Raw genomic sequence first — 18152 nt, 5'->3', positions numbered from 1 at the left:
TATAAATTTTAAATGTACATTAATACAAACTTGGCTCATCAAAATTGATATTATACAAATTAATAAATCCTTGCCAGAATTTGGCATAGCAAAATTAATATACACAATATAATCTTTATCCACACTTGTCTTATCAATTACACATACACTGATATAAATCTTGGCCAGAATTGTCTTATCAAATTAATATTATACAAATTAATATAAACTTAGCCAGACTTGAGCTTAGCTTATCAAAATTAATATTGTAATTATTATAATCCACTACACATTAAGTAAATTTGTGAACTTAACATCCACCTCCTTCTGTTATATCACATATAATTATTAAGTAATTAACTAATTAATGACTTCACTAATTACCTCCGGTGAAAGAAGGACCAACGGGCAAATTAAATGTGGAAAATTGCATTTACTTGGATGTATTATTATATACATAACAGTAAATGAACAGATTATTATCAGTTAGACAAGTAGGAATTTGGGACACCTAGGTCGCAAAAAATGTCCCCCTTCGATACCTACCACTGTCATAACCACAAGTTGCTCTGGACCTATTAATTAAATGAAATATACATACACCAGAAATACTGGTAAATATATAAATTTGTGGACTGTATATTAAAAATAATAAATGGTTATATATATACACAATTACATAACAGAAGGAAAATATATCTTAATATCACTCACCAATTTGACTGGAGATTAATGTGTATCATACTCAGAAAACCTCACTCTAACTAAAGCTATGAAAATAATGCTGGCCAGAATTACACACAAATCTAGAGAGCTTATCTGAGGTTCCTGGAGCTGTCTTGTCCAGTCGTCTGATATCTCAAGTTATGCAGGAATGCACATCCACCAATTTCGCCTCCTATTTGAGAGGTGTCAGCACAATTTTAACCTCTAGAGCACGAAAAATTCTTCCCCATTCACCGTTTCTAATACAAATTCAAAACCAAGATGGCGAGTGTCTCTTCTTTTTTTTGATAACATTCTTCTTTTAAAAATACAATATAGGGCATCTATTTACCTATAAATTACCGTATTTCCGGAAAATATATACAGTATTTTCCACACACACACACACACACACACACACACACACACACACACACACACACACACACACACACACGGGTCTAGTAGCAACCGGTGAAGAGGCGGGGCCAGGAGCTAGGACTCGACCCCTGCAACCACAAATAGGTGAGTACAAATAGGTGAGTACACATATATATATATATATATATATATATATATATATATATATATATATATATATATATATATATATATATATATATATGCAGTAGAATCACAGACAGGTGATCGAAACAAGGCAGAACAAGTCACAGGGAGATGGAAATCCTTAGCTCATGATCTTTCTCATTCTCGTGCGTCTTCAGGAGCTATGCAGTGTTGCAAGACAGTAACTACATAGCTCCTGAAGATGCACAAGAGTGCGAAAATTCTTAAACTAAAGATTTCCATCCCTATGTAGCTTGTTCTGCACATATATATGTGTGTGTGTGTGCGTGCGTGCGTGCTCACCTAGTTGAGGTTGCAGGGGTCGAGTCGAAGCTCCTGGCCCCACCTCTTCACTGGTCGCTACTAGGTCACTCCCTGAACCGTGAGCTTTATCATACCTCTGCTTAAAGCTATGTATGGATCCTGCCTCCACTACATCGCTTACCAAACTATTCCGCTTGCTGACAACTCTGTGGCTGAAGAAATACTTCCTAACATCCCTGTGATTCATCTGTGTCTTCAACTTCCAACTGGGTCCCCTTGTTACTGTGTCCAATCTCTGGAACATCCTGTCTTTGTCCACCTTGTCAATTCCTCTCAGTATTTTGTATGTCGTTATCATGTCCCCCCCCTCTCTCTCTCCTGTCCTCCAGTGTCGTCAGGTTGATTTCCCTTAACCTCTCCTCGTAGGACATACCTCTTAGCTCTGGGACTAGTCTTGTTGCAAACCTTTGCACTTTCTCTAGTTTCTTTACATGCTTGGCTAGGTGTGGGTTCCAAACTGGTGCCGCATACTCCAATATGGGCCTAACGTACACGGTCTATAGGGTCCTGAACGATTCCTTATTAAGATGTCGGAATGCTGTTCTGAGGTTTGCCAGGCGCCCATATGTTGCAGCAGTTATTTGGTTGATGTGCGCCTCAGATGTGCCTGGTGTTATGCTCACCCCAAGATCTTTTTCCTTGAGTGAGGTTTGTAGTCTCTGGCCCCCTAGACTGTACTCCGTCTGCGGTCTTCTTTGCCGTTCCCCAATCTTCATGACTTTGCACTTGGTGGGGTTGAACTCCAGGAGCCAATTGCTGGACCAGGTCTGCAGCCTGTCCAGATCCCTTTGTAGTTCTGCCTGGTCCTCGTCTGATTGAATTCTTCTCATCAACTTCACGTCAACTGCAGACAGGGACACTTCGGAGTCTATTCCTTCCGTCATGTCGTTCACAAATACCAGAAACAGCACTGGTCCTAGGACTGACCCCTGTGGGACCCCACTGGTCACAGGTGCCCACTGACACCTCGCCACGTACCATGACTCGCTGCTGTCTTCCTGAGAAATATTCCCTGATCCATTGTAGTGCCTTCCCTGTTATCGCATGTAAATTATGAAGGTGCACACGTAAATTATGTGTATGTATATAAAAGTTTCATAAGGGCATCGAAAAAACAAATTTACCTCAACTCTGGTGGATGTGCAGAGGAAAATTAACCCTGGCAAAAGTTGTGCAAGAAAGGTATAAAATACCGACAATATGAAAGTTAAGACACATGTGCAACATCTGGATATCTTTATTGTAGTAGACGTTTCGCCATCCAGTGGCTTTATCAATACAGATTCTAGGACATAATAGGAAGACAGTAGAACTATATACAAAAGATGAGGTAATCAGTCCCTCGGCCTTGGAGTTAGTGTTCACAGCATCGTGGTGGAGGAGAATCTGGAGCAAAGACAAGAAGACTGACGTTTATATAGGCGTCAGTGGAAGGGACGGGCAGCAGACGAGGGCAGTCACTGGTAGGCGGGATTCCCCAGTGGAAGTAGGTCCTTCCCAAAGAGATGGGTTAGTTGCAGTAGCCGTGAAGGTCTTGTAGATGTCCTCTGAACCAAGATTCCATGATGTAGTGTCTGACAAGTTGTGCAAGAAAGGTATAAAATACCGACAATATGAAAGTTAAGACACATGTACAACATCTGGATATCTTTTTTGTAGACGTTTCGCCATCCAGTGGCTTTATCAATACAGATTCTAGGACATAATAGGAAGACAGTAGAACTATATACAAAAGATGAGGTAATCAGTCCCTCGGCCTTGGAGTTAGTGTTCACAGCATCGTGGTGGAGGAGAATCTGGAGCAAAAGTGTTGCAGATGATCGCACTTGATTAAAAATGGGTTGATTGAATTTCCCGTCCCCAGGAAGTATCAAAATACGTAACCTTAATTTTTTTTATTTTGAAAAAAACAGGCTTTTTATCAAAATTTTCAGCAAATATCAGTAAAAAAAAATTTTTTTTTTTTTTGATAAAAATGAAGTGACTTATTTTATAATATCAAAGAATATTTATAATTGTTCCGTAATTATGGTGCACATATAAATAATGAAGGTGCACATGTAAATTATGAAGGTGCACATGTAAATTATGAAGGTGCACATTTAAATTATGAAGGCGCACACGTGAATTATGAAGATGCACATGTAAATTATGAAGGTGCACATGTAAATTATGAAGGTGCACACGTGAATTATGAAGGTGCACACGTGAATTATGAAGGTGCACATGTAAATTATGAAGGTGCACATTTAAATTATGAAGGCGCACACGTGAATTATGAAGGTGCACACGTGAATTATGAAGGTGCACACGTGAATTATGAAGGTGCACACGTGAATTATGAAGATGCACATGTAAATTATGAAGGTGCACATGTAAATTATGAAGGTGCACACGTCTATTATGAAGGTGCACACGTGAATTATGAAGGTGCACACGTGAATTATGAAGGTGCACATGTGAATTATGAAGGTGCACACGTAAATTATGAAGGTGCACATGTAAATTATGAAGGTGCACACGTAAATTATGGAGGTGCACACGTGAATTATGAAGGTGCACATGTAAATTATGAAGGTGCACATGTGAATTATGAAGGTGCACATGTAAATTATGAAGGTGCACATGTAAATTATGGAGGTGCACACAAATTATGAAGGTGCACACGTAAATTATGAAGGTGCACACATGAATTATGAAGGTGCACATGTAAATTATGAAGGTGCACATGTAAATTATGAAGGTGCACATGTAAATTATGGAGGTGCACACAAATTATGAAGGTGCACACGTAAATTATGAAGGTGCACACGTAAATTATGAAGGTGCACACGTGAATTATGAAGGTGCACATGTGAATTATGAAGGTGCACATGTAAATTATGAAGGTGCACATGTAAATTATGAAGGTGCACACGTGAATTATGAAGGTGCACATGTAAATAATGAAGGTGCACATGTAAATTATGAAGACGCACACGTAAATTATGAAGGTGCACACGTGAATTATGAAGGTGCACATGTAAATAATAAAGGTGCACATGTAAATTATGAAGACGCACACGTAAATTATGAAGACGCACACGTAAATTATGAAGGTGTGCATGTAAATAAAGGTGCACACCAGGCTTCACGGTGGATCAGGTCCTGATCAACCAAGCTGTTACTCCCGGCCAGTCGCAGTATTGTTACTCGTTTAAAATCATTCATGACTACATTAATATATATAGGTATTGGACAATATGAAAACCTACAACACTTTCTATTTTCAGTATGGAGCTGGTCCTCCATTTGCAGCTAAAATAGCATCAGTTCCTCGAGGAATTGATTCATATAACATCTGAAAAACATCTTGGGAAATTTTAAACTATTCCTCAAGCAAAACTTGTTCTAATCCTTCTAGAGACGACGGTGTAGGAAACCGGTTCTTAACTTGTTGTTCCAATTGACCTCACAGATGCTCCATAATATTTAGATCCGGTGATAGTGGCGGCCAGTCCAAGTGTTCGACTCCACTTTTATGTTGTTCATAACAGTGTTGAACAACTCTAGCGGTGTGAACTGGTGCATTATACTCTTGGAAGATAACTCAAAAAAAAAAAGGAACCTGTAACACACTTAAATTGATTATTCAGTCATTCAATCATATATATATATATATATATATATATATATATATATATATATATATATATATATATATATATATATATATATATATATATATATATATATATGCAATAAGATCACAGTAAACAGGTGATTTCAGAATATGCAAAACAACCACTGTGAAAGAATAGAGAAATTCCAAGCGCATTCGTGACTACTCACATTATCAAGGAACTATGAAAGTACAGCATCCAAGGAAGGTATATAAGGGGTCTGGCCAACACCTCACTATCAGATCCCACAACAGTTAAACACCTGACGTGCGCCGGCCCAACTGGACAGGTCCTTCGCACAACCCACCAACAAACTATTCTACCCAAGAAAATTTTAAAAATTATTATTTGTCCAGTGTATTATTAAATTCTTCCCAAATTCTATTAATTATAAATGGATCTAATTTATATAAACCAAAGGAAATATTCATATTATTGTCAAAACTGCTTTTTATGAAACAAGATTCAATTATATTCCTGTCGACCATGGACTTGCTTGATACTACCTTCTCAATTTTTTGAAAATCAGTTGGATGGTTAAAATCTGTTACATGAATAAATAGAGCATTGGAATCTTGTCCAGTTCTAATGCTATATTTATGTTGTTTTAATCTCAGTTCGAGATTTTTACCAGTTTGACCGTAATAAACTTTATCGCAAATTTTACAAGGAATCTTATAGACACATCCATCAGCATTTTGGGGGGAATTCTTTATCAAAAGTTTTTTTTACCCCCTTCCCTATCCCATCCTCCCTTTTTCCTTTCCTCCTCCTCCTCCTCCTCCTCCTCCTCCCCACCCCTCCCTTTTGCCCTTCCTCTTTTTGGCCTTTGGGATTTTTCCCACAGGTGCGCTAGTTCCTAGGTAGAAGAAAGGGTACCGGGGTCCATCCCATTCCGTTGAGGTTCTTGGCGGTGCCGTAGTTTGCCGTGGAATCTGGATCGCCTGGGGATGTCCCGATCCCTCTCCAGTCTCCCGGGGGGTGGCTTTGGGTGTCTTTCGGGCGACGGGTGTATCTCTGGAGGCTGCCTTTCGGATTCCGGGGGTGGTAGCCGAAGGAGGTATGCTTTGTGGCAGATATCCGGCCGCCCTATCTTTTGTCCACCGAGGTAGCTCGGCAGATGTGAGGTTGCTATCCCAGTTTGCTGGTTTACTGGCATGAAGGGTAGGGTATGGCATGGGTTCCATGCTGCATCTGCGCTACTTGCAGTGCTGAGGTCCTCTTGGGCGTGGAGGGGGATTTCTGGCCCTTTCATTCTTCCTAGGAACTATTCCTTCCCAGTCCCCCCTTTTTTATTCTTATTTTTATTTTTATTTTCTTCTCTTTTTTTTCTTAAAAACTAAAATAAAGAACCTAACCATGGAAGCCCTAGTCCATGAACCTGCTACCCCCGGGGCCCCTCCTTGATACCGCACCCCATTCTGACCCTGCCTCATTTTTTGACCACTCTTCAGCCACTCCTGTTGCCCCTGTACCTCTTGCTGGTGCCGAAGGAGGTATGACTCCTTCCATTTGTTTGACCTCCGCTCTCCTTTGACTATGCTTCTGGCCTCTCCCTCTACGGCGCGGCAATTTTCGAATCCCCAGGGCAATTTTCGAATCCCCAGCTCGTCCCACGTTGGACCAACTCCAGTCCCACTCCTAAACACCAATGACAATTGCCTGATGATGATACTTCGCCACCTTCTCATTCTACTCGGAAAAGATTGACACGTCATGCGCTCCCTTTCCACACTCAGTTTCAGAATGCACAGTGGACTAAATTCTTTACGACCAACTTCCTCTATTGCCTATCTTTCTGACCATAGTATTGGCAAAGCACTCCTATGCCATGTTGGTAGAGATATTTCCTTTCATGCTCTTAAGAGTGGTACGCGCATCATCACTGTCCAGAATGCTACCCAAGCTCATGATCTTTCTCTTCTTTCACATATCGATACTATTCCTGTCACTATCGAAAAACATCATTCCCTCGATACTTGTAGTGGTACTGTCATTCTGCCCCATACAGTAGTCCAGAATTTCCAGACATGTAGCAATGACATTCTCGAATAGCTGGAACTCCAAGATTTCCCAATCCTCAAGGTCAGTGGTTCCCAAACTGGGGGTAAATTACCCCCTGGGGGTAATTTAACCATTTTTGGGGGGTAATGGAGGGGTGACAGAAAAAAAGTTATGAATTCTGAAAATCAAGAAAACAATGCAGTACCCGGTATGAGGATTATTGTTAACTTTGTCTTAGTATATAAAGTTGTAAAGTAAACCTATTATAAGTAAGTAATAAAGTTAAACCAAATAACAGTAAACATCAAAAACTAATATACAGTATTAGAAAAGAAGAAATATATAGCTAAGTGTGTGGAAACCCAAAAGTATTTTGACAAGTATGCTTCAGGATAAAAGTCACTCAGTAGCCCAGATCGACCTGTCCAGTATGCGTCACTCACTTCCTGAGGCTGCCTCTATTTCACACTGTCAGTTTATCTGTGAGCATCAGCCGAGGTAGACATAAGCTGGTATGTATGTGTACTGCCCTGTGCAGTATATAGTTAGTATTTACCCACTGTTACTGTGAATTTGTAGCTATTATTAATTTTATATATAATGTATGTGTGGTTCTTACGTTTTCAATGGTTTTGCTAGGATTAGCAGAGTATGCGAGGCTGTATACGTTCACGTTTAGCCATATATATCAATAATAACAACATTTTGTGAAAGGGGTAACATTCTTTATGTGGCATGTTAAATTGGGTAACAAGCTGAAAAAGTTTGGGAACCACTGCTCAAGGTAGACACTTATGTCCTTCCTGCCTGCAGGCGGAGATGCTACCCTTGCAATGTTGCTCGATTAACTTTCGACAGCCGTGAACTCCCATCCTCTGTTTATGTAGCAGGACATCGGTTACAAGTTCGAAAGGTGATCCCTACACCGCAACAGTGTAGAAATTGCTGGCGATTTGGTCACCCAGCGAAGTATAGCAGATCTGTGGCCGAATGCCCAGTCTGCGCTGCTGATGACCATTCTAATACGTCTTGTAGTCGCCCTCCCTCTTGCCTTAATTGTCATGAGGCTCACCCTTCGTACTCTCGCCATTGCCAGGTCTACTTAAATGAGCGAGAAATCCATTGCCTCAAAGAGGCAGAAGGTATCCCTTATGCTATGGTAGTTTCTCATCTCCGCCTCCAAGGGAGACTTCCCCATGTTTCTTATTCTCGTGTTTCTAAACGTCCCCTCACTTCTGGAGTCCCCTCTTCTGCGGGCTTCTCTGTAGCTATCCCTCCCATAGTCACTCCTGTATCTAATTCTTTTGCTGTCCTAGGCTCAGACGTCCCTACTTCAACACTTCAGTCTGTTCTGACATCTCCGAGTTCTCCCTCACAAGCCCCGGTATCGACAAGACCTCGTACGACACCTTCAACCAATCGTCCCTCTACTTTTCAGAAGTTCAAAAAATCTTCTTTGCCCCCTCCTTCCCTTCTTCCCCCTCCACATTTTACCTTTCTAGTCTGTACCTGGTTCTTCCCCTCTCACTGGCTCTATTACAAGTGTGGAGGTTCACCCTCCTCCTCGTTCTGTGCCTTCCTTCCCTGTCCCCTCCCAAGTTTCTCCCTCTTCTGCCGCCTCCCAGGTTCCTGCTTCTTCTGTCCCCTCCCACACTTCTCCAGTTCCCAACATGCTCTCGTCCCCCCCATACTTTAGTACAGTTCATTACTGTCGCAATCTTTACTCACCCTCCTCCTCCTATTTCCAATATTGTCTCCCATACAACGTCTTTGAATTCAGAAACACTTCAAGCTATTTCAGAATATATTGCAGAGACTAAAACTTCAGTGGACAATGATCCATCTCCTGTTCCTTCTCTTCCCTCTCCTCCATCTCCACAACTCCATTCTTCACAACGCTCTGTTCCTTCGCTGTTTGAACGTTTTCTGATGCCACTGCATGTAGTTTCTAACCCCTCTAGTCCGTAGGTGCTCTACCTGCGGATTCCTGGTATTTTCCTCATTGCCAATCATGGCCTATTTACAGTGGAATATCCACGGTCTCATGGGTAATTGGGGTGAGCTTCAGATGTTGCTTTCCCAGTTTTCCCCTGTTGGTGTTTGCTTACAAGAACCAAAATTACACTCGGCTGTTTTTCAACCCATCTCAGGCTATAATTTATTGTATTATTCGGATCCTTTTTCAGATGGACCTTTAATGAAAGTGCCCTTGTTCTATGCAATGGTATTCCGTACCATCAACAATTTGTTCATACCTTGCTGCATTACACAGCAGCCCGTATCCACTTGAATAAGTGATTTACAATATGTTTTTTGTATCTCTCTTCTCAGCCATTATCTATCCCAGATTTTGCCTTGTTTCATCCTTACCACCATCCTTACTTTGTGATTTTAATGCCCACCATTTCCTCTGGGGGGGTCTCATTGTGACTCACGTGACATTCAGTTGGAGGTTTTTCTCGCTTCTCGCCCCCTCCATGTTTTAAGTACGGGTATTCCCACCCATTTTGATCCTCGTACTCATACTCTCTTTTGCATCGATCTCTCAGTCTGCCCTTCCTCTACTGCACTAGACTTCGCCTGGTCTGTTCTACCGGACTTACATGACAGCGATCACTTTCCAATCATTCTTACTTCTCCTTCATATTCACCACCTCTTCGTAGCCCTCGCTGGCAGTTTGATCGAGCAAATTGGGACCTTTACTCGCAACTAACTGCTTTTAGTAAGGTTCCTCCTTCATCCTCCATTGATGAGCTTTTACACCTCTTCTCGACATCAGTTTTAACCGCAGCTTCTCATTCTATCCCCCAAACTTCAGGCAGGCATTCTCAGAAGTGTGTGCCTTGGTGGTCTTTTACTTGTGCTCGTGCAGTATGTTTGAAACACATTGTGTGGGGCAGGTACCAGTACAATAGAACCACAGAGAGACTTCTTGATTTTAAGCAGAAGTGAGCGGTTGCTCGCCGTGCCATCTGTGACGCTAAACGCACTTCCTGGCAAAATTGTTTCCACCATCACCTCGGCTTCCTCTATGAGTGCAGTCTGGAAAAAAGTACAGAAACTGAGTGCTAAATACTCTCCTGATCCGGCTTCTGTTCTGCAAGTTGCCGGTGTTGTTATAGCAAACCCTCTTGACACTGCCATTGAAATTGGCAATCATCTGGTCCGTATTTCTCAGGGGACTCCATCTATGCCCGTCGTTTCTTTCCTCAAAGTCTGCCAGAGAGTTAGCACCCTTGGACTTTTCTTCTCTCATCGAAGAACCATATAATGTGGCTTTTACACTTCAGAAACTGGAGGCGACACACTCAGCTTGCCGATTATCGGCAGCTGGACCTGACGACATATTCGGATGTTACAACATTTACATCAATCAGCTCTTGTAGTCCTCTTACACCTCTTCAATCTTATTTGGTCACAAGGAATTCTCCCCCAGGTGTGGAAAAATGCCATTGTTCTCCCTTTCCGCAAACCGGGTACTAGGGGACATGATGCCTCCCACTATCGTCCCATTGCTCTTACCAGTGCAGTTTGCAAAGTGATGGAACGTCTTGTAAATCGACGTTTAATGTGGTATTTAGAGACACACAACGATCTCTCCACTAGTCAGTATGGCTTTCGTAAGGGCTGTTCTACCATAGACCCCTTACTATGCTTGGATACGTATGTTCATAATGCCTTCGCGAATAACCACTCAGTTATTGCCATATTTTTTGACCTTGAGAAGGCATATTATACAACTTGGAGGTATAATGTTTTGACCCAAGCCCACTCCTTAGGCCTCCGAGGCAATCTACCATCCTTCCTTAAAAACTTTTTAACTGACAGGGATATGTTTTGAGCACAACACTTTTTCTCCTTGCTATAAATGATTTGGCCTCTAGTCTTCCATCCAGTATTTGGTCATCACTCGATGTAGATGACTTCACTATAACTTGTGCAGGCGCTAACATTATTACAGTTTCTCTCCAGCATGCGGTCGACCGTGCTTCCAATTGGGCCACCACGCATGGGTTTAAATTTTCCAGTACCAAAGCTCGCCAGATTACTTTCACTAGATGTTCTGTCATCTCCGATCATCCTTTGTATCTCTATGGCTCACGTATCCCTGAACATGATAGTCAGGTTTCAAGGCCTTCTCTTTGACCGTAGGTTATCCTGGAAACCTCACATTACCTCTCTGAAGGCAACTTGTCACAACCGGTTGAACCTTCTTAAAACCATTGCTCATCTTTCATGGGGAGCTGATCGTCGAACTCTCCTTCGCCTACATTCAGCCCTCATTTTATCGAAACTCGATTATGGTCATCAGATCTATTCAGTGGCCTCTCCTACTACTCTCTCGAGCCTCCCATCCATCACCAGGGATTGCGTTTGTGCCTTGGTGCTTTTCGCTCTTCCCTTGTTGAGAGCCTCTATGCAGAAGCGAATATCCTATCCTTGTCCATGATGCAGTGATGCCCATTGCCTTCGCTACTATGTTCACTCTCATGATCTCCGCAATCCTTCCATATATAGAATAGTCACCGATGTTAGTAGACATTATTTGTTGGTTGCCCCTGTTTGCTCCATCCCTTTTCTCTTCGACTACATTCGCTCTTGTCTTCCCTTCAGTTACCACCTTTCTATGTTCATGTAGCATCTCACTTTTCCCTGCCCCCCTGGGAAGTTCCAGCTGTTCGAGTCTGTTCTTTCTAACTCCCCTACACGAAAGCCCAACTATCTACGGTAGCTTCCCACTCTCTTTTTCTTGACCACTTCTGCTCTCATTCTCATGCCATCGCAGTGTATACACATGGCTCTAAGTCTTCTGATGGTGTCGGATTTGCAGCAGTGTTTTCAGACAGTGTTGTGCGAGGACATTTACTATCCTCGGCTAGCATTTATACAGCTGAATTGTATGCCATTCTTGTAGCACTTATCCGTATTGCATCTATGCCTGTGTCATCATTTGTGGTTGTCTCAGACTCCCTTAGTGCTTTACAGGCTATACGAAAATTTGATACACCTCACCCCATAGTCCTCCATATCCAACTTTGGCTACGCCGTATTACTACCAAGCATAAACCCCTGAACGTGATAGTCAAGTTTCTGGGCCTCCTCTTTGATCGTAGGTTATCCTGGAAACCTCACATTACCTCTCTGAAGGCAACTTGCCACAGCCGGCTGAACCTCCTTAAAACCCTTGCTCATCTTTCATGAGGAGCTGGTCGTCGAACCCTCCTTTGCCTACATTCCACGCTTATCTTATCGAAACTTGATTATGGTGACCAGATCTATTCAGCGGCATCTCCTGCTACTCTCTCTAGCCTTAACCCCATTCATCACCAAGGATTACATTTATGCCTTGGTGCTTTTCGCTCTTCCCCTGTCGAGAGCCTCTATGCAGAAGCGAACGTACCATCCTTATCCGATCGCCGTGATGCCCATTGCCTTCGCTACTATGTACGCTCTCATGATCTCCGCAATCCTTCCATTTATAGAATGGTCACTGATATTAGTAGACATTCTTTATTTGTTCGCCGCCCCTGTTTACTCCGTCCCTTCTCTCTTCGCCTTCATTCGCTCTTGCCTTCTCTTCAATTACCACCTTTCTATGTATATGTAGCATCTCACTTTTCCCTACCCCCCTGGGAAGTTCCAGCTGTTCGAGTCTGTTCTTTCTCTCTCCCTTGCTCGAAAGCCCAACTGTCTACGGTCGCTTCCCGCTCTCATTTTCTTGACCACTTTCACTCTCATTCTCATGCCATTGCTGTGTACACAGATGGCTCTAAGTCTTCTGACGGGGTAGGATTCGCAGCAGTGTTTCCGGACAGCGTCGTACAAGGGCATTTACTATCTTCGGCTAGTATTTTTACTGCTGAATTGTATGCCATCCTTACAGCACTTATCCGTATTGCATCTGTGCCTGTGTCATCATTTGTGGTTGTCTCAGACTCCCTTAGTGCTTTACAGGCTATACAGAAATTTGATACACCTCACCCATTAGTCCTCCGTATCCAACTTTGGCTACGCCGCATCTTTACCAAGCATAAAGATGTTTTTTGTTGGGTCCCTGGTCATGTTGACGTACAGGGCAATGAGCAGGCAGACACTGTTGCACGGTCAGCAGTACATGACCTACCAGTTTCATGTAGAGGTATTCCATTTACGGACTATTTTGCTGCAATATCTTCCCAACTTCACACCCGTTGGTCTGTATAGTCCTTGTGGCTTAGCGCTTCTTTTTGATTATAATAATAATAATAATAATCACACCCGTTGGCAACAACGGTGGTCTACTATGCTCGGCAACAAACTTCAATCTATTAAACCGAGTATAGGTTACTGGCCGTCTTCTTATCACCAGTGTCGAGGTTGGGAGACTACTCTCTCCCGTCTTCTTATCACCAGTGTCGAGGTTGGGAGACTACTCTCTCCCGTCTTCGCATTGGCCATACTCGTCTTACTCATGGATATGTCATGGAGAGGCGCCCTGCTCCTCTCTGTGAGAATTGCCGAGTTCCATTATCAGTCAGCCACATTCTGTTGGACTGCCCACTTTATCAACGAGCACGCAGAATTTACCTCCGTCGTCGTCTTCGCTCTGCTGCTCTCTCTTTACCTTCCCTTCTCGCTGATGGACCCACCTTTCATCCAGACTCTCTCATTGACTTTTTGACAACAACTGACTTACTTCACAAATTCTGATACCTTCAGCCCTTTCTACTTCAATCTCATGCTGCCCCCTACCCCCGTACTATCCCCTGCCCCCTCTGTTTTCTGTAACCTACTGATCATCCCTCCTCCCTTCTGCCATCCAATACCCTCGCTTCCTTCCCTACCCTGCAGCGCTGTATAGCCCTTGTGGCTTAGTGCTTCTTTTTGATTATAATAATACCAAGCATAAAGATATTGTTTTTTTGTTGGGTCTATGGTCATGTTGACGTACAGGGCAATGAACAGGCAGACACTGCAGACACCTACCAGTTTCATATAAAGGTGTTCCATTTACGGACTATTTTGCTGTAATAGCTACCCACCTTCACACCCGTTGGCAACGATGTTAGTCTAATCTACTCGGTAACAAACTTCATTCTATTAAACCGAGTATAGAGTACTGGCCGTCTTCTTTTCATCAGTGTCGAGGTTGGGAGACTACCCTCTCCCGTCTTTGCATTGGCCACACTTGTCTTACTCATGGGTATTTCATGGAGAGGTAGCCTGTTCCTCTCTGTGAGGCGTGTCAGGTTCCAGTATCGGTTAGCCACATTCTGTTAAACTGCCCTCTCTATCAACAAGCATGCAGAAGTTACTTTCAACGTCGTCTCCGCTCTACTACTCTCTCTTTACCTTCCCTTCTTGCTGATGGACCCTCCTTTAATCCTGACTCTCTCATTGACTTCTTGACAACAAATGACTTGCTCCACAAACTCTGATGACGATACTTTTCGCACTTCCCTCAACCCTTTCTACCTCAATCTCTTGCTATCTTCTACCCCTGCACTATCCACTGCCCTGCATAACCTACTAATTATCCCTCTCCCTTTTGCCACCTGATACCCCTGCTTCCTTCCTGTCCTGCAGCACTGTATAGCCCTTATGGTTTAGCGCTTCTTTTTTATTATAATAATATTTGCAGGTTAAGGATCCCTAGCTTTATTGACAAGCTATTTACGGGTTAAGGATCCCTAGCTTTATTGACAAGCTATTTACAGGTTAAGGATCCCTAGCTTTATTGACAACCTATTTATAGGTTAAGGATCCCTAGCTTTATTGACAACCTATTTACAGGTTAAAGTTCCCTAGCTTTATTGACGAGCTATTTACAGGTTAAGGATCCCTAGCTTTATTGACAAGCTATTTACAGGTTAAGGATTCCTAACTTTATTGTCAAGCTAAGAGCTGTTACAAACATCAGCTCATTTGAAAGCATTTTTATTGTTATGAGACAAGTAAGGAACAGGATGAGGTTGGAGCCATCTGTGGGCCAGCTGTGGGCCAGCAGTGGGCCAGCAGTGGGCCAGCTGTGGACCAGCATTTTCATTGATCAACTGACTTTATCTCGTTGACATCATAATGCTGTACGAATGTGTTCCATACTCGAGTCATCCTGGGGATAAATGGTCTCAGATAAAGTGATGTTCTGGAGAAGGGTACAGCCAGAGTGAAGTTGCTGCTTTCTGCCCGTCTTGTGGTATAGAAGCTTGCTTCTCGCTGTCCTCGAAGTGGATGCAAGTGTGATACTTGGACAATATTGGCCTTGTACATAACAGTAAGGCCACCCACATCCCTCCTGTGTTGAAGGCTCTGCTGAAATGACAGATCTATCCAGGATGGGTCCAGACGAGAGATGAGACGTCTTGCTCTGTGCTCTACTCTGTCAAGCAGTCGCAGATGATAGGGGGGGGGTCATACTCAAGGTGTGAGCGTACTTGTCTCTCTCTCTCTCTCTCTCTCCCTGATAATGTGAGAAATCATGAAAGCACTTGGAAGTTCACTGATCATTTCACAGGGGTTATTCTACATATTGTCACATCACCTGTTGACTGTGATCTTAGTGCATGTATAGGTAAATATAATCGCAAGCAGGTGATTTTAACAATCCAGAACAAGCCACATATATATATAACATTTCCATTCCTATGTGGCTTGTTCTGCATATATATACGTACATATATATAGGCATACCCTCTTCCCATGTGTAATTATGTACCGTATTCCTTCAGGTGAACATCGAGCAGCGATGCAGAGTGACTCCAGTCCCAGAATGTTTGTACCATTGTTTGTGATCACTGTTGATGTGTCTCTCACATATATGGTTCAGCTGTACATGAGTAGCATTGATGGTGCTCCCTAAGTGACTACATCCAGCTGTCGTGGGTAATATACCTCATATGTATGATAAACAGTTGATGGGAAGCATCTCTTGGCTCTTGTTGGATCCTAGGACTGTGTGATACTTGAGGACATACTGTTAACTTGTAGGCTGTGGAGTGTGTGATTCTTGTTGTGGCTGGGGTATGTCATTCCTGTCGTGGCTGGGGTATGTCATTCCTGTCGTGGCTGTGGTATGTCATTCCTGTCGTGGCTGTGGTATGTCATTCCTGTCGTGGTTGGGGTATGTCATTCCTGTCGTGGCTGGGGTATGTCATTCCTGTCGTGGCTGGGGTATGTCATTCCTGTCGTGGCTGGGGTATGTCATTCCTGTCCTGGCTGGTGTATGTCATTCCTGTCGTGGCTGGGGTATGTCATTCCTGTCGTGGCTGGGGTATGTCATTCCTGTCGTGGCTGGTGTATGTCATACCTGTCGTGGCTGTGGTATGTCATTCCTGTCGTGGCTGTGGTATGTCATTCCTGTCGTGGTTGGGGTATGTCATTCCTGTCGTGGCTGGTGTATGTCATTCCTGTCGTGGCTGGGGTATGTCATTCCTGTCGTTTCTTGGTATGTCATTCCTGTCGTGGCTGTGGTATGTCATTCCTGTCGTGGCTGGGGTATGTCAGTCCTGTCGTGGTTGTGATATGTCATTCCTGTCGTGGCTGTGGGATGTCATTCCTGTCGTGGCTGGGGGTCTCGTAATATAGGTTCTTCAGAAAGTGACACAAATCATGTCGAATTAACTACAAATTATAAATGTGAAATTTGGTGGCTGTCAAATTGGCACTAATGTACACTATCATTATCAGTGTACACGATCATAAGTGTACACTATCATTATAAGTGCACTATCATTATAAGTGTACTATCATTATAAGTGTACTGTCATTATAAGTGTACACGATCATTATGATGCTGACACTAGTGTACACGATCATTATGATGCTGACACGTGTACACGATCATTATGATGCTGACACTAGTGTACACGATCATCATGATGCTGACACTAGTGTACACGATCATTATGATGCTGACACTAGTGTACACGATCATTATGATGCTGACACGTGTACACGATCATTATGATGCTGACACGTGTACACGATCATTATGATGCTGACACGAGTGTACACGATCATTATGATGCTGACACGAGTGTACACGATCATTATGATGCTGACACGAGTGTACACGATCATTATGATACTGACACTAGTGTACACGATCATTATGATGCTGACACGAGTGTACACGATCATTATGATGCTGACACTAGTGTACACGAACATTATGATGCTGACACGTGTACACGATCATTATGATGCTGACACTAGTGTACACGATCATTATGATACTGACACTAGTGTACACGATCATTATGATGCTGACACTAGTGTACACGAACATTATGATGCTGACACGAGTGTACACGATCATTATGATGCTGACACTAGTGTACACGATCATTATGATGCTGACACGTGTACACGATCATTATGATGCTGACACGTGTACACGATCATTATGATGCTGACACGTGTACACGATCATTATGATGCTGACACTAGTGTACACGATCATTATGATACTTACACTAGTGTACACGATCATTATGATGCTGACACTAGTGTACACGAACATTATGATGCTGACACGAGTGTACACGATCATTATGATGCTGACACTAGTGTACACGATCATTATGATGCTGACACGTGTACACGATCATTATGATGCTGACACGTGTACACGATCATTATGATGCTGACACGAGTGTACACGATCATTATGATGCTGACACTAGTGTACACGATCATTATGATGCTGACACGAGTGTACACGATCATTATGATGCTGACACGTGTACACGATCATTATGATGCTGACACGTGTACACGATCATTATGATGCTGACACGAGTGTACACGATCATTATGATACTGACACGAGTGTACACGATCATTATGATACACGAGTGTACACGATCATTATGATACACGAGTGTACACGATCATTATGATACTGACACGAGTGTACACGATCATTATGA

The 18152-nt window shown here is 42.8% G+C and overlaps 1 protein-coding gene across 1 annotated transcript in view; it reads left to right on the top strand.

Annotated features, from left to right (window-relative positions):
• The window catches only part of LOC128704848 (uncharacterized), a 55225-nt gene extending 38060 nt beyond the window's left edge, over positions 1-17165 (top strand). Inside the window, exon 5 of the mRNA XM_053799995.2 lies at positions 15951-17165. Within this exon, the coding sequence (XP_053655970.1) occupies positions 15951-16081 (131 nt within the window). The 3' untranslated portion in view covers positions 16082-17165. The remainder of the gene's footprint in view (positions 1-15950) is intronic.
• The last annotated feature ends 987 nt before the right edge of the window (positions 17166-18152 follow it).

Source organism: Cherax quadricarinatus, chromosome 91 (genome assembly GCF_038502225.1).
Source record: "Cherax quadricarinatus isolate ZL_2023a chromosome 91, ASM3850222v1, whole genome shotgun sequence".
NCBI lineage: Eukaryota > Metazoa > Arthropoda > Malacostraca > Decapoda > Parastacidae > Cherax > Cherax quadricarinatus.
Note: the sequence above shows the minus strand (reverse complement) of the source record. Positions and strands in the feature narration are given on the sequence as shown.